The 23,180-nt window shown below is 42.2% G+C and overlaps 1 protein-coding gene across 1 annotated transcript in view; it reads right to left on the reverse strand.

The window, feature by feature from the left end:
• LOC100546766 (protocadherin alpha-C2-like) overlaps positions 1–23,174 on the reverse strand; it is a 44,286-nt gene extending 21,112 nt beyond the window's left edge. The window contains 5 exon segments of the mRNA XM_019620339.2: positions 10,819–10,907; positions 12,791–12,849; positions 20,697–20,726; positions 20,898–21,604; positions 21,607–23,174. Of these exon segments, the coding sequence (XP_019475884.1) occupies positions 10,819–10,907; positions 12,791–12,849; positions 20,697–20,726; positions 20,898–21,604; positions 21,607–23,137 (2,416 nt within the window). The 5' untranslated portion in view covers positions 23,138–23,174.
• Positions 23,175–23,180: the final 6 nt, after the last annotated feature.

Genomic DNA, 23,180 nt, shown 5'->3' on the forward strand with positions numbered 1-23,180 from the left:
CCTGCTGAATTGAGTTGAAGACCAGAGCTTGCAAGCTAGAAATAACCAGGTATTTCTTTGTTCAACATTTGAACAACCTAGTAGATCAGGCACCAAGCCAGAGAGGATAAGAAGGTATAACCTGAGATCAGATCTTCTCACTGCATGGAGGAAGGCATAAGGAACGGGGGCATCTCTCTTGCCCTTAATTGTTTAAGTGAGACTAAGGAGATTAACTACACAATTAGGTATTTAATCAGTGCCACTCCCAGCCCAAGTCTGTCTTGTGTGTGCTTCAGTATTACATGCCTGAAATGCAACCTTTACATCGAAACTGAACTCCCTTTGCAGGCCCTCAAATCCCCATCCTGCTCTATGCAACAGGAATGAACTTACACCCCAAGAGAGCCTGTGAATCCACCAGCACAGGACTTGCTTGCTGGTCAGCACATCTTGCCTTATCAACAGCTCCTTTTCTCAAGCAAGTCATGGAAGCAGACACAAGACAACCAGGCTACTAACAGCAAATGAAGCACTTACTTGCTCTGTTCCTAGTGACAAACTCAATCCAGATATAAGCAATCTAATTTATCATGTTCAGACCACTACCAGTGAACCCCATTCTAGCTCCAGCCTCTTTGATGGTGCTGCTTTGTGGTGTCTCTTTGGTGGCCTTTTGGCATCTAAGTCTGGCACTGCACCAGATCCCACGGCTCCCCTGCCTCTTCAGAACCTGTCCCATCTACTTGGGCATGCAGAACAAGCACAGTACCTTTCACAGCATAAAGACATTAAGCAATTTACACAACCATCATCCGAGGAGTACAAGAAACCTTTTGCACATGTAACACAAGTAATGTATATGAGTTGAAGGTCTTTAGCTCAATGTATATGCAGTTAGGGCAAAGATATCCCCTCGCACGTCTGATATCATAAATAAAGAATGCCTATTTACAAACACCACAGTGGTATTAGTGAGTTTACTGTCAAATTTTGGCTGATACAAGACCAGAAAGTTGGGGAGATTTTTTGTTGTTGTTGTTCTCTTCCTAATCAACTCACTTATTTTGCTAGCTGCATGTGCATGCTAAGAGAGAATGCTTTTAGGGATGGGTGATGGTAATTATACAAGACAAGAGCAGAGAAGCAGCACACAGATTCATTTCCTCCACAGCCAGAGCCTTGATTTTATAAGAATTAAATCCTCATAATGAAGGGGGTGCCTCTGCATGCTGCTGTTGCTGTTCTACATCTCTCATTACACCCTCTGAGTGCACACAAGTAATGACTGTATGAGTTTAGCTCTCAGACTAAATTCAACATTTCTAGGCCAGCGTTCTGTAAACAGTCAGAGGGTATGCTGGGAAAATATGCAGAATTATGGTACTGCTTGCTCTGTATTTATGCAGCCCAGGCAAGGATATGGCAAAGAGACCAGGAAAGTACAAAAGTGAAAAATGCAATAGCCAAAGGGAAAGTGAAGCAGCCTCTGTCTGCCTCCTTACAAGCAGGGCTGGTGAGCTGCTGGAGGTCTGACTTTGCAGTCAAAAGGCCTGCAAGCACAGCACAGAAAGGCTGAAGCAGCAACCATCGGGTGTTCAGGGAGCCCTGACCTCTGCAGCCCAGAGGAGCAAAGAGGACAGCCCTGATGCAGGCAGCTCTTATTCTCTGCTCCCTTGGCTGTATGGAGCATTTGGGGTAGGCTGGATGCCGATCCTCACCTTTGCAACAGAGCACTCTGATAAGAGTAACTTTAACTCTTCTGCACATTGGCTCTTTTAAAACAGGATAATAATCATCTCCTCTCCCTGGTTTTCCCAGACTTTGTTGAGCTCATGGAAGTTCCTTAAGGCAAGACTTGTCTTTCGCTGTTTCCATGGGCTTTGTGCAGTGCCGTCTGACCTGAGAGGCCCTGCCACACTACAATATTAATACCAGGCGCTGAAGCAGTGCCTGGTTTTATCTCTTAGGACGTGCAGGTTACAAAAATAAACACATGAAAAATGCATTTGTGACCTCTGTGCACAGCAAAGTGCTGCACACAGACAGACATCCATCAGGGGAAGAAGTAATATCACAGAGTGGGCTGCACTCTCTCATTCTCCAGTTTTCTTTTCCCACTTGTAACAGAAATACATTCCAGATTGAAATTTCTTCCTATTGCTTAGAGCTTTGCTTATTTTATCCACTTACTTTCTAACAGATAGTAAATTGCATACACAAGCAAGGGACAACAGAGTGGATGTTCCTCTGAGATCACAAGTATTACAGGTCAGTTTAACATTTATTTTAGTATATTTCCCTTTAAAGAAAAAGACTAAAAAGAAAGAAATTAAGACCACTGTGATAAACAAACATCAGTAGAGCGGGGGGAAGGGGGAAGAGGCACAACAGGGACAAAACAAAGCAGCTGTAAGCCTGTAAGCTCATGTGGAAAAAAATTTGATTACCACCAATTCCCTCAAGTACTGATCAGATAAACACTTGTTTAGCTTATAAGTTCTGACAAGAGCACAACCCAAGGTAGTGCAGCTGCAAGAGAGTGATTTTTCTTTTCATTTATTGAAACCTCTGGGAAAATAATAGTGATGGAAATCAAAATCCATGTTTTCTGTGTAGCTACAGAATATTACCAGTAGGCATGCAAGAGAAAATCATTGATATTGTTACCAGGATCAGAGAGAAGCATGTGCCTGAGGCAATGGGCAGTCAGACAACTGAAGAAGCTGCTCAGGTTTGAAAATCAGACTTAATTTTAATTACAAAAGAATTTCCAACCAGATGTATAAGAATCAATCTGGCAAATCTAATTTTAGTTGGAACTGCGGTTTCCTCTCTTTGATTAATCAGGATGAGAAAGCCACTGAACTGGCTGGAGGTGTTGGTGTTTGATTTAAAGGAGTTCAACTACTGGCCGTTACAGACAAAAGAAAATTAACTATAATCAAACACTACAAAAGATGATCCTATGTTTTGAAATCAAAAAGCAGAGTTAGCAACAGCTACCAAATGAGAAATGTACAAGTGCAACTGGAACTTCCATTCTGAAGAAACAAATGAATAATGTAGGAAAGGATAAATTGGGTAGACAAGGAGTTAGCCATTAAACTTCCTCCTAGCACTTAAAAATTATGACCAGCTGGACTTTATTTGGCAATGCCAGTGGAGCCAAGCCCTCTACCATTAGCAGAGTTAGCCTGTATTGAATGCCAGTTCTGATCCTGCTTGATTGTGTGTCTGATGCCTCTTGGAGACACCAGTCAGGCTGTTTGCACTGTGTGATGGTTCCCAGAAGTTCTGGGCTCATTGTACATACTATAACTCTCGTGTTGATACTTTAGCTCACAAAAATCACAGACTTTGAACCTAGCCCTGTATCTGACCCTGTTAGTCTAGGGACTCACCATCTCCCTGGTCCTGCAGCCCTCAACACCAGCTCCCTGCTTTCTGGTATTTAACATCCCAAGCCTAAATGCAGCTCCCAGGCTGGCTGCCTACTTACAGACACTGTGACACATGGCAAACTTCAAGCTATCACTTCCTAGAGCATCTCGGGTAAAATTTCTTACTTTATCACTCCTTCATACAACAGACTTGAGTTACAGCTGCTTTTCTCCACCATTTACAAACACAGGCAACTATTAGCTACTTTCCCCTTTATTTAGGCTCTAGAAATTTTGTAGTAATCCTGCATTATTAGTTTCTCAGCTGGAGCTGTAAGTCTTACATGAATCTTTAAGAAATGTGATCTGCAACAACCATCTCATGCAGAGATCAAACATTGGAAACAGTCATCTCCAGTTTGGGAAACACAACAACTGGTTACAGCCTGGAACCACACCTAAATGGAAAGGCTGTGCTTGTGCAGGGACTTGACTAAATGACAAGATGCACAAATCCATTCTTCGTAACCTGGAGCTACTGAGTTAATTACTCTCATAAATCTTTGTAGCAGGTGAAATCAAGAATAATTCACTTTATGGAGGCATAAACTCTTCCAAAGCCATTACTTTTCATGTCAATTCTTTGTCAAATACGTAATTCTTGTCACACAACTTTGAAGTTTCCAACATCAGCTACTTTCAAAATCTGATGAAAATCTTTTTTCTTAAGCTATGTCCTCAAGGACACTAGAAAAATCTCTCACCCGCTCAACAAATTTACTGTACACTGAAAATTAATGGACCCTATGATAAAAATCACATATGCAATTTCAGGTCAGTCATGGGTTTTTTGTTTTTTTGGGGGTTTTTTTTGAGCTAAGAGAAGAAGAATAAAGCCACAGAAAGTAAGTTTCACATTAGCCATGTTAAACTGACTGCAATTTTTGTATAACACAATGTCTTTCCCTTTTGCCCACTCAGCTGAACAGATATCTGAATTAACACATCCACCTACCTACTCCTGGCTGCAAATAGTGAAAGCCTAAAGTGCTGCTTCAACTGTGCTTGCATCTGGTGGAGCAGACGTGTTCCTCATCTGGATAGTCTTCAGCTTTTTAAAAATAAGCCAAATGTCAAGCAGCATCTATCACACATAAATTGACATTCTTCTGATGTATTCTTTTACCAAATGTCTGACTTCAAAATGTTTTCATCAGACCAAGCAGCTTCTGCAATCCTCAGCTCCCATCAGGCTGCCAGAAAGGATAAGCATTTACCATAGGAAATTCTTAGTTCATTGCAAAATGTTGTAAAGGTCATGTGTGGCCAAGCCATGTTTGCTGAATTGCAGGTGACAAAAATAACAACACCCAATGGGGAGATGAGTGGGAATAGACCAGAGTTAGCAGGTGAAAATGTTGAAGAGAAATAGGGAACAGGATGCATCTTTGGCAGAATAAATAATTAAGGAAAATTGAGAAAACAGAGCACATGAGATCTGTCCTGGGAATAAACTGTTCTGGGAGCTGGGACAAAATTGATGAGTATGTATCACCTTGAAGGTTTCAGCAAATGGGTAGAATTGATTTGAGAATCCAACAAGCAAGGTCATTGGCATGGGATAAAAGAAAGGGATTTAGCCTTACACAGTCCTAGCAGATTATTTCTATTTCAGTATAGCCTCACTGCTCCACATCTACATAAAAGAGTTGGCACAGTTTCCTCCTCTGGACTCTACAGAGCTGGTGGGGATATTGCAGTTGCTTAAGAATGATTTTAGTATGATTTACGTGGATGATTTTTCCTTGATTATAATAAGCTGTGAATCAAATCTCTATCACACTTCACAATGTAGGCTTAGGAACTGCTTTAACTTCCCATGACCTTCATTTTGGAAGTTTATTAAATCACTGATTTGAAGGCAAATTTACAGATCTGTCCATTTTCCCCTTTAAAAATAGTATATGCAGTATAGAGTTCCTTAGACAACAAAGGTAAGTCTCTTAGAGATCATATTTTGATAAGTAGGTATTTCTAGATTTCAAACTTGCAATTACAAAATTCCAAGGAAAACTGGTTATTGTACAGGGTAGAGCTGTGCACAGCTGCATCTTCTAGCTTCCTCTATTTTAAAGAGCTATGACATTTTGTAACGAATCTAGATCCCTGCTATGTATTCTGAGTTGCACATCAGTTATTATCTTTTATAGCTTTAATCGATGAGCTACCAGACCAATATCCTGAGCTGTTACTCATCAATTAATCTATAGCAGTTTCTAAGAAGCAGTACTTTCAGCCCCTGTACTTTCTTTGCAGTGACTTAACTGGTTCTGAAGAGGTTGATGAGTCCCTTTTTCTGTAGATAAGGAAGGTCATTTGAAGAAAATGAACAGAAACTCACTGACATTTAGGAAGAAATTGCTCTCCACTTGAAACCACAATGTAAAGCTCTATCATATGAAATATGTTACAGCTGAGTTCTCAGAGGAGTCAGAGTTGTTATTAGGCTCTTTTTCCTTAAACTGAGATTTTCAGTAAGCCAACAGTGTTGCAACAGCATCATGGCCCCCTGTGAGCTTTTACTGGAGTGTTATGCCTGCTGAATTTCAAAAGCAGTGTTATAGCAGTGATGTTAAAATGCAGAGAGAGAGTAATTATTCCATGAAAAGAAGAATGAACCTCTGCTCAGAAAGCATAGCTTTCTGCCCCCTTCACCAGAACCTATTACCCAATCTGAGTGCACCAATCTTCTTTCCAGTCACCTATTCTCAGTACTCTCTAAAGAATCTGCCTTGTCCAATTCTCAATGCTATCTGCTCCTGTAGAATTTCTAGCATCCTTTTCCATTTTTTTCCCTTCCCTTGATCCTCTGCACTTGCCTTCCTACTCTCATTTTTCTCCTGTTATTTCCTCCTAGTCCATGCCCTTACCCTTCTCAGACCTCCCCTGCCTACAAACACTGCCCCTACACTCGTCCAGCCCTTCCCATAGTTTTCCTTCTGAAAGAATGTTCCTCTTCAACTAGAAGTCATTCCCTTGGCATGCCAGTTAAACTGCAAAACACAGAATCATGTTTGCCACAGCTTACGCTAGAGAGCTGTAGTATTTCCTCCTCCCATCAAGGTATTCACTCTGCTCTTGGCCATTATTTCTAAGAATCCACCTCAGCATCTGCTTTCCCTTTAACATCTTTTCTGCAGCCTCCCCTCTACAGCACTATTCTCCACCCTAAACCAGCAGTACAAAACTAACTAGGAAGTCTAACTTTACCTTTCTGATTATTTTGCTTTTCTACCGTATTTATAATTGCTTCTCATTCAATTGCAAGTATTCATCACTTACTCTACAGTGCATGCTCCATCCACAGATTTCGGCTGCATTCCAGCTGGAACAACCCTCTGGGAGAAACAGAAACCTATTCCAGAGCAACTGCAGCTCCCAGCACAAAACCTAAGAGCACACAGAGTCCCTCAGCACAGTCTGAAGTGCATGGGCACAGAAGATCCCTATCCAGCATGGAAGAAATGGAAATAGAGCCAGGCAGGAGGTAAGGAACATGAGGAGATGTTTCAACAAACAGAGAGAGGAAAACTGTGAGAGAGAAACTGCAGAGGACAAATGTTGAAAGAGGCTTGCAGTGAAGGCACACAAGGAGCAATATGTAGGTACATATACATACATATATATGCATACATACTTATGTAGGATATAGAACTCTCCAGAGCCAGTCCTGAATTTTGATTTTCTTGGTTACAGTACTTACTAAGTTGCCGTGAAACCCACTGCCAACCTGTCCCACCTTCCTCATCATTTCTCTCAGGGAACAGCAGCGAGTACTACTGGAAGTTTCAAGGGATAAACGTATGCACTATGAGTGCCAAGCATGGAAGACTGCCCATGCTGAGGTCATAGAATCTCACACAATAACATCTTTTTCTTTTTCTAAGAGTGCTTTAAGAAATGAGGCTACCACCTAGATTACCTGGGGAAACGAAATAAAAATGACAACCATTAGAAGAATGTTGCCACTTCCAAATCAGAAGCACACAAATCAGTACACCTTAAGCATACTCTTGCTTATGCCACTTAATTCAGCCTTTCACACATGCTCCTAAGGACAGATGCTAAAATCCTAGCTTCCTTGAAGTCAGTGGGCAGTTTGCCACGGGCTTCAGAGATTCCAGTAAGACTCAGATTGATTACAACTTCCATTCAGCTCCATTCTACAAATTTCAGATGTTCTCCTTTCCTTTCTCCCATGAAGACTTTTCGTATTTTGCTCCCACCATTCTCTGAATTCATTTTTTTTTCCACCCTGCATGTGCAATGTGTGGCCCTGCGCCTTATTTACTGCACATACACAAAGACCTCTTTGCACAGAGGATTTTAAATTCCTCACGGTTGTTTTTCATTACAAAAACTTACAATTCTCCTGAGCCCTATGTGTGCTGACAATGCATCTTTAGAGTGTTGTTTGTGAAGCAACTCACATTACCAGCTCTATTTTATACAACAGAATCTGGAGCATGGAGAAATACACACAGATTTGTCTAATGCCACCGAGTTTGAGCTCAGATTATGGATAGGTTTGACTTTCTTAGATGTCTGCAGTATTATATCTTGAGAACAAAGCTCCCGTTCATCTCTTTGATTACAAGCTTCCGCCATTATCAGAAACCAGGCTCCAGTTATTCTGAATTAGACACCTAGAAAATGAAATCACTCTGATTAGTGACCACCTGCAGGAAGAGTGATCCAAGTGCCAAATCAAAGGACTCAGAGCACAGAGCAGGAACCTGAAACCTGTCTGTAGTTCCCAGGCTTGCTGTGTGGCATTTGGGGGACAAATGAGATGCTGCAGGGAGCTAAGCCCAACACTATCCTCTACCCGGGGGAATTGGAGCCTTCTCATCCTACCTCATTTGGAAGGATCCTGACCACAAAACTACAGACTATTGGATTGGTGCATAAGAAAATATAGGCAGTTAAAATAGGCAGTTAAAAATCAGGATTTGCTCTACCTTGTATGGGTGAAATATGCCATAAAGCCAGTAAAAGTACTGTCAAATGAAGACCAGGCCTTTCTTGGACAATGTAGATTTGATGAAAAACCACATGATGTTTGAGCACAACAATTAGGAATGAAAGCTTTAGTGATTTAGTACTTGTCTTGTTCATTCTTCTTAAAGCATTCCTATGACATCACCTTCAAATGCTCTCATTGATTACCTTTCTGAATCTGTCTCCATAATGCATCTTATCCATTACTATTGTGGATTGTTTAATTGAATGAATGGTTTAGTGACAAACTGATTGGGATTAATCAATTGACTATAGCCACTGCATGGAGCATGCATACACAGAGCAGTGTAGGAAGTGATTTATAAGTAATCAGAAGTCAAAACTTGAAGCTGCAATAATATGCTGATGATAATGGAGATAACCAACAGCTCATCTAGCAGCCTATCCAGACACAGGTGTACTTCATTCATATGCAGATGATGTTTCAGCAGCAAATGCCTTTCTTGGCTCAATCAACTGTAATATACCATAATGAGTTGCTTCTCTGCATCAGTTGTGAATGTTAACTTGGTAAAAAATACTGCAAGTCTCAAACTTAATCTGCCAAAAATGTGATGCTTGGTAATGTACTCAGAATATGAATAACTTAATTTTCATTAATCCTGAGGTTTTCCTATCACCTGTTTCCTGTCACCTGTAGTTTTGCATAAAAAGAGCGGAGAATAATACTACTCAAAATCTGCTATAAGAGAGCTAATAATGTTATGTCAGGGTCAACATACCCCTGAGAAAAGACAAAGACAAAAGAATTCTTTGTTGTGCAGGAAAATAAAGTATTTTACAAGGAACCTGATTCACAAAAACTGGATTTAAAAGTAGCTGTAACTTGCACGGATGTTCCATACTACCATTTTAATTAGTCATGTCTTCTCTGCATGGCAGAAGTATTTTCCTGGGCAGAGGATATTCCTTACAACGTTTGGACGTATTACTTAGAAATAAAATACACAGAAACAATGATGGATGATGCCAGTCCAAAGGCCAAACAGCCTTGGCTCTTGGACTGGCATTTCTCCAGTGACCCAGTCCCACAGAGCCACCTGCCAGTTTCTCCCCTTGTCTTACAGCTTGGTCCATTCTTCACAGCCACCAACTTGTACAGAGCAGTGAGTGACCCATGTGTGTTTGCTGCAAAAGCGTCTGGTTATGTGGTGATGAAGGCAAAGAGCGCTAGGAGATAAAGGTTAGTATTGCTCCTGAGCCCAAGAGACATTCAGATTCCCCAAATGAGTCTATAATGATACGACCCCAGAAGAACAGCAGGTGGGAGTCCAGTTAGTTGAAGAGCATTCTGCGACCCAAATGCCAAGAGGCATCTCCAAATGCCTGGGGATCATCCTAATTCTGCACTTCTGTTCAGAAAAATCTGAGTTAGAAATCTGCATTACCAGGAAGCAAACACCTGAGTGGATTTTTGCATCCATACTGAGCTTGGAATAAAGTAACATGCTAAGTGCTCAGTGAAGGATGAGCAGCACAGCTGAAAGCCTGAGGAAACCCTCTGGAAAGGTTACGGTGTACTTGTGGTGACATTTTCAAAGACACTGACAGTAGTTACACGCCCTGCATAACATGCACAAGCTGCGTCTTCCTGCAAAGCCTGCAGCAGAAGGAAGAGCACAGGATAACCAGGTAATTACAGCCAAGGAGCCCATTGTATCTTGTTTCTAAATCTGTTTTTGCAGATTGCCTTCTGTAATAGCCATATAGGTTTTGCTGCATAACATTAATCCATGGGTATGTTTTAGCTGTGAATGCAAATCCCAAAGTTGCTCCTTGGTCCTTTGTCCAGGTAAAATTCACATATGAGCTAATGGAAAGTTTTGCATTGAAAAGTAGTAGCAAGAAAGAGCGTCTCTGATATCTTTTCTGCTGGAGACCCCATATCTGGTCACTTGATCTAGCTCTGTGATGGAAAGCATCAAGCATCATTCCTCATTGGAATTCACAGAGCTGTCCTAAAAGGCTCATGACCCTACACAGGGCACCCCCTAAGCTGACAGCTTGTTTTGAATATGACTGAAAGCACTGATCATACCAGTGACTGGCTGCTCTAGTCAAGCACATCTCTATATTACTGCTGTTCTAACACAAAAAATAAGGATAGTTTATTGTCTACAAGTGATTTGGACAATTTTTTTTTTCTTAACTCACTGTGGACTTTTTATCAGTTCTTATTGACTGCTGTGAAGTCATCACTCAATGGCTGAATAAAAGAAATTATAACCTAATAAGCATTTTTGGTCTTTTATTTTGACAATACAATTATAATTTAGTTTCCATCACCATGCACTAGTCAATGAAAACAGGCAGGAAATGAAGGGTACATTCAAACTGTTCCTTACATATATTCACATATACTTCACACCCTTACCTGGAGTAGCACTGGAGACTGTCGGCCACTGCTGGTCAGGCCCTCCTGGTCCTCCACGTAAGATTCCTGCCTCCTCCAGATGCACAGCACTGCACAAGCACACAGCATGGTTAGATTATACAGTTATCCTTTGGCTTCATAATATTCCCCTTGCTACTCACACCAAATGTGATGTTATATGGTGAGCACTTGGCTGAGAAAGCACCACTGCTGTATATCAACCAACATGGAAGAAAATGAAAAAAATCTGCTGCACTGAATGCAAATCTATGCTCTTTTATTTGTCTGCCATTCATTAGAAAAACAGGATGCTGTGACCGTGACTCTGCCTCTGCTCATCCGCCCCTCAGCTCCTTTCCACACTACCAACTTAATGGGCATTTTCAACTAAATGCAACAAATGCCAAAGGTCACATGAATATCAAATTTCTACATGTTTTATAAATAAAACAGCATTTTATGAAAATCCTCAGCTGGAGATGTCACATAGACCTGTCCAGAGATTTCAGGGAAGGACTAGGGCTGCTGATGGGAGAGAACAGAGGAACGCGCCATTTCTGAGAAAGGCTTCATTAACTCTTCTGCAGTGGGACAAATTGCTTTAAATGAGTTCAGACTTCTCATTTTTCCTTCAGGTAACTTCAGAACAAAATCTTGAACTCCATATAGAAAGGAATTTAGATTCAGTGTGTCCAAATGTGTCCTGAATAACATGATAGCATGGAAGTCCCAGAGATGGACATTCTGAACCTGAATTTTTGACTTTTACCTTAAAAAGACCATGACACCATGGATAACTGATAAAAAGTGATGGCCATGGCCCCACTGCATGAACAGGTTTTGGAAAAAAGCATAAATTCCTTGTAGTATCTTAGAAATTACCACAGGATTATAGTTCCATCTAAACCTGCATGGTAGTGTCATTAATCATGTCACACCAGTTTGCTATTCTGCTCAGAAAAGGGAGGCAAAGATATTATTTCATCTAGGCTCCATAAAAAAAGCTTTATTATAATCCTTTCCAGATGTACTGAGTAGTAAATTATAGCAGAAACCGCTCATGACTTCATGCAGGGGATCTTCAGTTGAAAGAGATTTGGAGGCAGCCTCGCTTCGCCTTATATGAAAACTGCCTCGTATCTTATAGCAATTGGACAGATTAATAAAAAAAGGCGTTACAACAAAGGTGTGATGACAAAAGGACTGGCACAAAATAGAGGTGCTATCAAGGAAGGGAAGATTGTTCATCTATATCAAAAGATTCCAGGTTCATAGGGGAAAAACTTCACTAAGAAGAGATCTCAAGGAAGAGATCCTTCCCCAATGGGGTTCAGTCCTTCAATGAGGTCTAAGAGAGGTGCAGCCAGGCTCCATCCCTTCTGGTCACACAGCTGAATTGCCTTCACCTGTGCTCCTAGGGCTGACTGGGTCCTTTCCCCAGGTACTCAATCAGTGGTTCAGCCCATGACTCAACAGTTACCATTCATATCTTTAGAACAACTTTTAAACTGTGTTTAGCACCTTGCTTGTACCGCATGGCTTTCAGACTGGCTGCAGGAGTAGCATACTTATGGCAACAAGAGACAGCTAGATGGAAAATGTACCAATGCCATATGATCTACTGAAACCTATCAGCATTGATGATATAAGGGAACTTGAAGGAAAACAAAAAGTGTATAATTGCAATTAAACAGTTCAATAATTGGAGCATCTGATACCTTGACAGCAACATTAAAAAGACAGAGGGCAAATATGACAAAAGCAGAGATCAATGGTGATACAGTAATAGCAAAAGATGCAGTCAGACCGAATTTCTCATACTTAGAGATTGAAAGTGACAGTAGCAGAATCTTCTTCCCATCTCAGCTTACAGATACCATCAGTTCGAGGCATCAGAGAAGGGGGACAGGTTGGTCTTTGTCAGAGAGGCCAAGGACAGAACGCCCTGTGCCTGGGGCAGCACACAACCTACCTTTGCATTCCCGCCCTTAGGGACGCAGAGTAGCGCCAGTCAGGATTGGGGTGTTTTGGCTGTAGAAACAAAAGCCCAGAAAAACATGGTTAGCGTACACTAAAAGCATGTAGACCTGCCTCATTTTGGGATTGGTGTCAAACAGTCTGCATGGTGATCCTTGGTTTTTGTGAACATTCAGAATTTTGCAGTCCTTCTATGAATCTGAACTTTCAAATGGTCACACAGAGATGATCTCTGTAACAAAGCAACTTGTTTGGATGCCAAAGCCTTTGGCTAGAGATGATCTCTGTGGAAAGACATATAATGCTGGAAACTGGAGGACAGTTATTTTACATATTCATAAACATTCTGGGCATAGGAAGAAAGGGATCATAAATTCATAATATACATTCTGCTGCTTTACTTGATGAGCCAAGGAAGCTCAGCTGCTGAGCCAAATAGCATCTGCCTAAGGACATATAAAATGGAGCCCCCTGTGAAGGGGACACATGGGCTCTTCTGCTGTGAAGTTTCTGCTGGCATTTAATGTACTGCAGAGGATTGCACTAGATGGTATCAGATTTGCAGACTGCAGCAAGTCTTTTATCAAAGGCAGACGTGCTCTTTCACAACATCAAGAATTTCTACATTCTCCATATTCATTAAGGGGCATAGGGGAAGGAAGGGGAAAGCAGACAGCAATGCCCTTTGGCCAACAGCGTATGCTGACTTGCTGCAGAGTGGCTTGCTAAATGAAGAGATAGCTAAGATATCCTCTGTTGAACAAAAACTTGCTCCAAAAATGCCTTTGCAGAGTCAGAGGACCACTGAAAGAATTTTCAATTATGGTAGACAACAACAAACTGAGGTCTTTTGAAATTCTGCACTTCTATACAGCCTAAGAACACGACAAGGTTATTTCTCAGGATTCTCAAAGCATTAATCTGTACCTGATATTGCAGCCAGTGATTAACATCAGGCACTTGAATCCAAAGAGAAAACTTATGTCCAGAAATATAATGGACTGCACTCATTCCTGGTGTGTCTCATACAGTGCCAAACACACAAATAATAAATGACAGTAATGGTTTAATTCTGTTCAAGCTATTGGAGTCAGATCAGAAATGAATTTGGCCCCATTACTTGAAGAGAAAAAATAAAGTGTTGAATGTTCTCAATTATTTACAGCCAGCTCTGCCTTTTCTCTTGAGGTTTTGGGCATGCTTTTCCCTGGATCAATAGGCTTTATTCAAATAAAAATGGTGCAATTAGAACCTCCCCCATCATTCTATCACTGTACTTCCTGAGTCCAGCTTCACTCAAGAGTGAGATGCTCTTGGATGATGTGCATCCTCAGTATCCTCTATGGTCTGAATTACACAAAAGGGAGGAGGCTGCTATCTGCAACCACACATTAAACATCTGTACTAGCAATTTCCTTCCCATTTAGACCCCAGTTGTCTGGCATGCTCAGGTTCTGCTGAGTTTAGCAGAAAGTGGCTTGACAAGGAGCCCATTATGCATGTCGCCAGTATTTTCTGATTCATTCCATTTTGGCCCCAATCCCAGGGATGTCAAGGTAACTGTAAAGTCAACCATATAGAAATACTCAATGAAAGAAAGACAGAAGATACACTAATCAGACCCTTCCCCAAGTTTGTTTTTCTTAATGTATGAAGGATGCTAACATCAGAAGATTTGGTTTTTCCTCTGCTGGAGATTTTCTTGCAGAATGGGAACTGTTGGACAGGGGTGGGAGAGCAGAGAAGTCCCTGTCCTTCTTTCATACAACAGGAGATGTGAAATTCACAAATTTGCACAAGCTTGTAGGCAGTGTGAGAAGAAGAAATGCTACCACTGTTCCAAGCAAAACACAGATGAAGCAGCATTAAAGAGCTGGAAAAGTCTGTCATGAGTTAGGCAGGAGCAAGGAAAGGGGAAAGCATGATTTGCTCAATGCACACCGATTTTTTTTTCTCACCAAGAGCTGGGGAGCTCTCAGCTGAAAACCAAACAGAACAAAAACCCCACAAAATCAGTCGGCTGCAGTGCAAACTTTCAGATACAAGGTGGTAAATGGGTGATGGTAGCAGGAGAAACTCATTAGAAATTCTCATTCCATGGGCTAAGACTCACAATGTCAGAATAAGAGAAATATCAGAAGACAGTGGTATTTTCAAAGGTTATTATCTAGATGCTGTGGCCTCTTACAGCCAATTCCTGTCGTTCTCTGTGTGCTATTACTCTTCAGGCAGGGCTGCAGTGATAGTCAGAGTCAGAAGGAGGAATTATCTCAGGCACACGCCTCTGGAGATGGAAAAAGCAATCAGCTCATGCTCTGGTTTAAGTGCACACACAGCCACTTACTAATTCCTCCAGTGGAATGGCAAAACAGAATTGGAAGGGCAAGTTAGAAAACTCACTGGCTGAGCGAAAAATAGATTAATACACTGGGGAAGAAGAAAAAAAAAAAAAGCATAACCAAGGTGAAAAAGCCCCACTATTTTCATCACAAGTCCAAAAGATGGCACCATACTAGGAAGACGCTATTCCAACCAAAAGCCAGCATGACACATCTGACTTTCAAACACTTTCCTTATACACCCACCAGGCATTCCCAGTCTGCACACTTGGGTTGGCCCATGGCTCTGGTTAGGACAGCCCACCTTTACCAAACCACAAGCTGAAACCTGCCTCATTGAAATGTGGTGCTAGCAGACACTGCATCATGGCACGATATGGCCAATTTCAGAGTGGAGCAGTGTCTTCAGCACAGTCCCATGAAACAGGAGACTGTATTGCTACATTGATGAAAGCTGAATGCTATCTGCAGGCTCCTCTTAAAAGCCCTGTCACAGGCTTTGCTGCATCACAGGTTAGCACCACCAGAACAGGGTTACAGCTGTCCAGAAAGCATGAGCACAGAGAGGAAGCACAAAGAGGAACACAGAATCTAAAGTAGTCCCAATGCTCCCCATCTGTAAATCCCCTGGCAGTTACACAATGCAAATGAAGATTAACACATTTCCTTTCACGTCTCCAGTTCCCAACTTGTCACAAGACACTGTTTGTCACATACAAGTTCATTTTTTTAACTGTAACATCATCTCAGCCTGCCCTCAAAGGTTTTTGAAAGCTGGTGGTGGTCCTACTTTTACCATACATCAATTGAGCTGAGGGAAACCACACAACCGAGCACCATTTCCTGCTCCTCCCATCACCTGCTTTTTCTCATTTAGTAAAAACACACAACATCTGTTGTAAGGTGAGCAAAGACCCATCCAGATGCCTACAGCAGTGTTTGCCATCACACCGGGTGAGCACCTCATGCCAACAGTTTGTTCCTCCTGCTTCTTCCAAGTGCCAGGGTTACATTCTGCATAACCATGAGCATCAGTGGGATCAATCAACCAACCCTATTGGAAAGTTCAATAGGTGAAGTGAATTTATATTATAAGTGAAGTCACCCTAACAGCAAAAGAGCTCAAGTAAAATTTCACACACTCATTCTTAAGTTGCATAGCATGGGTAAATTAAAGCATTTCATTGATACTTAGAGAAGAAATGTAACTGAGAATACATGGCTACAAAAATTTGGCTTGGTTTTTTTTTTTTTTTTCACCTGATGATTTACCCCAGTAAAGCGATCTCAGAGATAGAAGAAACTGCTGGAAAATGTTGATGCTCTGATCCCATATTCATGAAAATCAAACCTCCCACTGATTTCAGCAGGTGCTAGAACAAGGCCTGCTTGAGGTAGAGAAGTGTGAATGAAACATTTACAAACAGCTACCAGCTGATGAGACTGCTAAAAGCATCCCGCTCCATCCCCATTTCCACACAAACACACAACAGCATGTCATAAGCTATATTTATCAAATGTATGTGCTTCAAAGCAATAATAAAAGGCCTTTCACAACCTCTGACCACATGCAGCTCTATTTATTTTCCTGTGAGACGGTGCTGACAGATGTGAAAAAGCAGAGACTTCTGTTACTGATTCCCTTCTGTAAATGCTTCAGATTAATTTGACGCACAGAACAGCCTATTTATAGTCTGAACATGCATTCGCCACACAAGGAATTAGAATGGAACTTAAAAGAGCCTAAAATTTCCAAAGATTTGCTTTCTGTCAGTGCCCACATGCATTTCTAACTCTGAGAAAACTAAGGTGAAAGGAACAAGCAAGTGCTTCTGTAAAGTGCATTTAATGAGTTCCAAGAGAAGGAAAACTCCTCTGTTTAATATTAGATGCAAATTTCTGCTGGCACAGCAGCACACAACAAACTAAGAGTCCAACTTCCCTGAAGCACACAGCACTGTCCCTGCTTAGCAGAACAGGTCCAGATATGGACCCTGAACAAGAGGACCAACATTTATAGTTAACCTTTACAATGTCAGTGAGGCTGGAGAATTTCTTAAAGGATTAAGTTCTTGAACTGAGATTGTAAGATATTCCACCATTAATACCTTTAAAGCCTCTGTGAGAAATCTCTTGGTAAGACAGCTCCAGACAATGCTGTGGCTTTATTAGATTTAGACACTTTGAAACATGCTGGCACTTAAAAGCAGTATCAAGATGTGTTCCAGTGTTGCTTGCTTTCTGACCCTGTGCTTGGCAGGCTTTCCTTGAAGTACAAAACACAGAGGGGAAGCCGGAAGTAGAGCAGTGTGATCAAACAAATGTAAAAGCCCAATGAACCACTGGGTCTTACCATCACTTATTTGCAGCCTTTTTGCTTTCTGAAAAGTGTGCACATAGCACAATGCAGTTATCTAAGGACACCATGATTATCATTGTACTTTGTTACCACCATGTGCCACACACACAGACACACCCAAAGGTAAAAGGAAATCTACAATCAGAAGTGCTACTGTCTAGTTCCAAGCTGCCCACTCATCTTTAAGAATGTGCCTCTGGGAATGAAAACTTCAGCCCAAACCTACGTCGGTCTGATTGTTCATCTCTGCATTGAAAGGGAAAGGTTGTCATGAAACACAAGACGATGGACAAGTTTAACTGCACACAAGATAACAAGAAGACAGAAGAGATGAAAAGAAAACCAGGACCAGACACTGCTCAGACATCACTCAGCATCTCCACAGGCATTTGAAGAAAGGGACTCCAGACTGAAATGCTGAAACATTCCCTGAAAATGACAGATCATCACTGCAGCAGTGCACAGCAGCAAAATCTCCCCTTCACGCACTCCTTCCCAAAAGGCAGGAATCCAGGCTGCTCATAACCTCACATACTGCCAGCAGTGAAGCTGCAATACTTTGCCAGCTTAATCTTCGTGCCCACATTGCCTGCTCACCCTGTGGTAATGATCTAGCTGACGAGAGAGCAATGCTTATTAACCCCAGACTCTGAATCTTATCACTAGACTCTTCCAGCAATACCTGTTTGTAAGGTTTTCAGTGCTGCTACGTTAGTGTGTTTCTTCTGTTACTAAACCCAACCAGTCTGAGATATTCTTCTAAAGCTAAAAAGACCACACAGGCAAGCAAGGGGGATGCAGAAGCAGAGGTTGCCTTGCAGAAATGAGCTCCCATTACACTATCATGACATGGGCAATAGAAGTCAGAACAGTCACACAGACACCAGTGCACCAACAGATAGAAAAACTCACTACTTCTCCTTAATAAGCTGCATTTTCCCCTCCACTGCATCCATGGAATGACTCAGTGGATTCAGTCACAGCTTAGCAAAGAGCAATTGCTAAGTTCAAATGAACTTAGTAGCAAGTACACAAAGGACTGAGATCTTACTGCATCAAGCATTACTGAGATTAATTCTGAACACATCTGAAATATTTTTCATCTCACTATGAACAACAATTGTAAAATTCAGCACTGTGAAACCCTCTACATGGCACACATGCATACAAAGCCTGTTCAGCTGATCCCATTCCCATCATCCAGCAGTTACCAGAATATCCATTTCCAAAAATGGATATGGAGGTGGGAGGGGAAGGAAGAGGAGAAGGAGAGAGAGAAAAAAGACCTGTTGATATTTTCTAGAAGTGACACACACATCAGAGATTAATTGTGTAAACTGTCACAAGGGCAATGATACTCATGGCTGGGCTTCAAAGGTGGAGGCATGGGCCTTTACAGCTGAATTCTTAGTTCAGCTTGACAGAAGAGCACAGTCCTCCAAAGATCTATCATATAAATGTCATTGTTCATCAAAAGTAGGATTTGCTGTTACTAAGCAATGGAGGCAATCCTTGGTGTACATGCCGAAATTGAAACAAGGAAAACACTTATCATTTTATAGCATGTAATTAGCTAGGAATCAGTAACCAGTGAATGCCAACACATTCAGCCATTTTCTCATTATACGTGGCACTGACACATCTTCATGGTATGTATTACCACAGGGCAGTTTAAGAAGCAAAGACCAAAGAAAAGAACTTACAACAAGTAGCTTTGGTCAAATTTCACCTCCATTTACATCACACAGAACTAATGGACTAATTGACTCCTCTTCTGGGTCACACTGCACACTGGCAGCCCTTTGCTCATTTGTTCTATGTATGCCCATACTTCTGTACTCCAAGTCCAGCCCTCGTCTGATCTGCCCTGCTTTTCAAAATTTGCAAATTCACTGCATTCAATGGAGTGATTCCCTAAAATAGGACAAGAATCTGTCTATTAAACTTATTTCCTGATGCTCTTGCATCCAAAACGAATAATTTTCAATTATTACTCTTCTTTATTTTTCCCAGAAAACCAGACTGAAAGTGTGTATTTCACTCTGTGTGAAATATTTCACTCTCATATTCCCTCCAATACCAAACAGATTGTAGGATTTTATTATGCTCAGAAAGAAGTTAAGGTACAAAAATTGCAGAGAAAATGAAGGAAAAAATACATCCCCCACACCACATTACTGTGAATTACAGAAAAACACCGCATACATTATAAACTGATTTGTTCTAAATGGTTGATCATTGCTCTCTAAAAGCAATTTTATATAAGATTTGCTGGTCCTTAGGATTCATGCATCTTCATTCTCTTGCAACATCAGTTGCAAAAGATTCTAGTATCTAATATGTGTTTAAGTATAAAGAACTAAATGAGTTACATTTCTCCAGCAAAAGTACACAAGTCAGCCTGCTTTCAATCCCCCCACAACTCTCCCTCCATATCCAGACACGTACCATACATTAATGCACAAACTGATCCTACAACTGACACAATCCTAGAGTACAAACACACAGCACTTGCAACTTTTTTCCATTGTGAACCAGGATTTTCTCCGGTATTTCCAGATTTAGTTCCTATCTCTGAACAAAATAAACTGCAGAGCATGCAAACTACGTGCTAACTGCAGGCCAGCTGCATGCTAACATGAAGCAGCCATTAATGCTACACTGTGGGATGATATTGAAAAGGTTAACACATTGCTGGCTAAACCACAGGTGTTAAACAATTTTCAATATCAGCTCAGCAGGTCAGAAGTTGTCACAATGCAACACCACCATGATAATTTGCTGTAATTCTCTATAAAGATGTCACTGGATTGTCAATGATGCAGCACTTGGTAAAACAGATGCTACCAAAGGAGGGTTTGCAGCACTCAGACAACTAAAATATGACCAAATCAGTAAGCAAAGCATAATTTTGTAGCTATCTAAATCCAACAACTTTGCTTAGGTATCAAAACAGTGAAGTAGCAAACATCTATAATTGCCATAAAATAACCTATTGATTTCCAAGCTAATCTATTTATTTTTTTTTTCCTGCAGTATTAGTTTTAGCATTAAGAATTCAAGACTGTGTCTGTCATTCCTTAGCACTCTATGACAGCAGGCAATTTTAGATGTGTAAGAGAATAGGGAAGGACGCAATACTCTGCATAGCAAATGCTGCAAAAATGAAGTGAATCTCACACAGACACAGATACTGAACTTACCAAATGGACCCTGAAACTCCCAGTATTTACCTAGAAACAAAATGAATTGCACACATTAGAATACTCTAGAACCACGTTTCTCACTACGTGCCAGTGAGCCCCAAAGGAAATACACTTAATCAGAGTTTTCCAGTTTGAACCTCTTCTTAAGTACAAATTTGCTCAGAGCACTGTGCTGACCATTTATCAATGTAGCCTCACCTCATTAGGAGTAATGGAGTCATTTTTAAGTATGATCAGGTTTTGTGCACTCTGCCCACTCTGTCCTGTCAGATGCCTCTCAGTCACCACTGCAGAGGGAACCGTTCCTGTTGGCCCACAAGTATTGTAAAACATAAAAGTGTCACTTCCCGATCCTGCAGTTAAGCAAGCCTTATAGCAGTAGGTCTTAGTGAGAGACCCATTGCCCCGCACTTCAATGAAATGGGGCTGCACTTTTAAACCATGAGGCAACCTCGCATCGATGTTGTTGTTGGCCTGCTTGTACAATTCAGCAGGGCACCGTTCTCTGACCCCACAGAAACCCGTACAGCAGGAGTCCCCGTACAGACTGTATCTGTAGCACTTGATAACAGTTAGCCCAATGATTGTGAAAAGGAAAACGAAGGAGATGGAGCACAAAGCAATAATGAGATAAAGAGTGATTTCTGAATAATTGCTCGGACTTCTAATGTGCCTTCTTGTATCAGGGATGATTTTGGAGACTCTGTCCACCACAGCAACCGTGATGGCTACTGATGAAGACATCGGTGGCTCTCCATTGTCTCTCACCTCCACCGTCAGGTTGAAAGTAGGTGTGCTCTCCTCCCTCAGTTTCCGAGTAGTCCTAATCTCCCCAGTGTGGAGTTCTATCCTGAACAAATCTGGATCTGAGGTTTGCACTATGTAGAAGAACAACCAGGCATTTTGCCTGAGTCCCCATCAATGGCTATAATTTTGGTTACCAAATATCCAGCATGAGCTGAGCGTGGGATCATCTCCAGGGCTGCTGAAGTGTTGGTTGAGGTAGGATACAGAATCTCTGGAGCATGGTCATTCACATCTACCACATAGATGTAGACAGTGACAGTGCTGCTCAGTGATGGGATCCCAGCATCCTGAGCCTGGACAACCACATGGAATTCCCTTAGTGTCTCATAGTCAAAGGATTTGACAGCATACATGTCACCGCTGTCAGATTTAATGGTGACAAAGGAGGCAGCAGGTAGCCCTTCAATCTCCCCATCCAACAGAGAATAGGATATGTAGGCATTTTCGGCGACATCCGGGTCAGTGGCTTTGATAGTGCAAAGCAAAACTCCAAGGGGGTTGTTCTCAGGGACGTAAACTGAATACACAGGTTCCTCAAAGAGCGGAGGATTGTCATTTATGTCAGAGATGACCACATGGATCACCTTCTGGGAGGAGAGAGGGGGGCTTCCAGAATCAGTAGCCGTAACTGTGATGTTGTAAGCTGCTGCTTTCTCACGGTCCAGGTTCCCTTGGGTGACCAAGGTGTAGGAATTCTTGAAAGAGTTGAGCATAAAGGGGAGGCCGGGGGGAATACGCAGGCTCACCTGCTTGTTCAGCCCAGAGTCCTGGTCTGTGACACTCATTAAGGCCACCACAGTTCCTGGCTTTGCATCCTCTGGCACTGGGCTGTACAGGGAGGTCAGGACCACCTCAGGAACATTATCATTGGCATCCACAATGTTGACCAGTACTTTGCAGTGCCCAGCCATAGACACAGGGCCCTGATCAGTGGCTTGCACATAGATCTCATAAGAGGATGCTTCTTCATAATCCAAGGTGCCATTAACCCGTACCTCCCCTGAATGTGGATCCACACGGAAGAGCTGCCTCACCTTCTGTGGGGTATAGCTGCCAAAAGAATAGATCACATCCCCATTGGAACCCTCGTCGGGGTCTGAAGCATTGAGTTTGACAACTAGCGTGCCAGGGGGTGAGTTCTCCAGCAGGTTCACGGTATATGTAGAGCGATCAAAGGCAGGTGGGTTGTCGTTGGTATCCACAACTCGCACAGAGATCTGAGCTGTGCCGGACCTGGGGGGATCCCCACCATCCACGGCAGTGAGCACTAGCTGCAGCAGGGCACTCTGCTCCCGGTCCAGTGGCTGCTGCAGCACAAGCTCCAGGAGCTTACTGCCACTCTGGAAGCCTTTAAGGTCCAGGGCAAAGTGGTGGCTGGGGCTCAGCTGGTAGCTCTGCACAGAGTTGGTACCCACATCAGGGTCCTGAGCACTCTCGATGTGGAAGCGGGCACCGGGCACGGCAGACTCACTGATCTCCAGCCGGTAATCCTGGCGAGGAAAGCGGGGCGCGTTGTCATTGATGTCCAGCACCTCCACCTCCACGTTGTGCACCTCGATGGGCTGCTCGATGACCAGCTCCAGGCTGAGAAAGCAGGTGGGGCTCAACTCACAGAGCACCTCTCGGTCCATACGCTCCCGCACCAGCAGCGCCCCGCGGCCCAGCTCCAGCTCC

This window comes from Meleagris gallopavo, chromosome 15, assembly GCF_000146605.3.
Source record: "Meleagris gallopavo isolate NT-WF06-2002-E0010 breed Aviagen turkey brand Nicholas breeding stock chromosome 15, Turkey_5.1, whole genome shotgun sequence".
In the NCBI taxonomy this organism is placed as follows: Eukaryota; Metazoa; Chordata; class Aves; order Galliformes; family Phasianidae; genus Meleagris; species Meleagris gallopavo.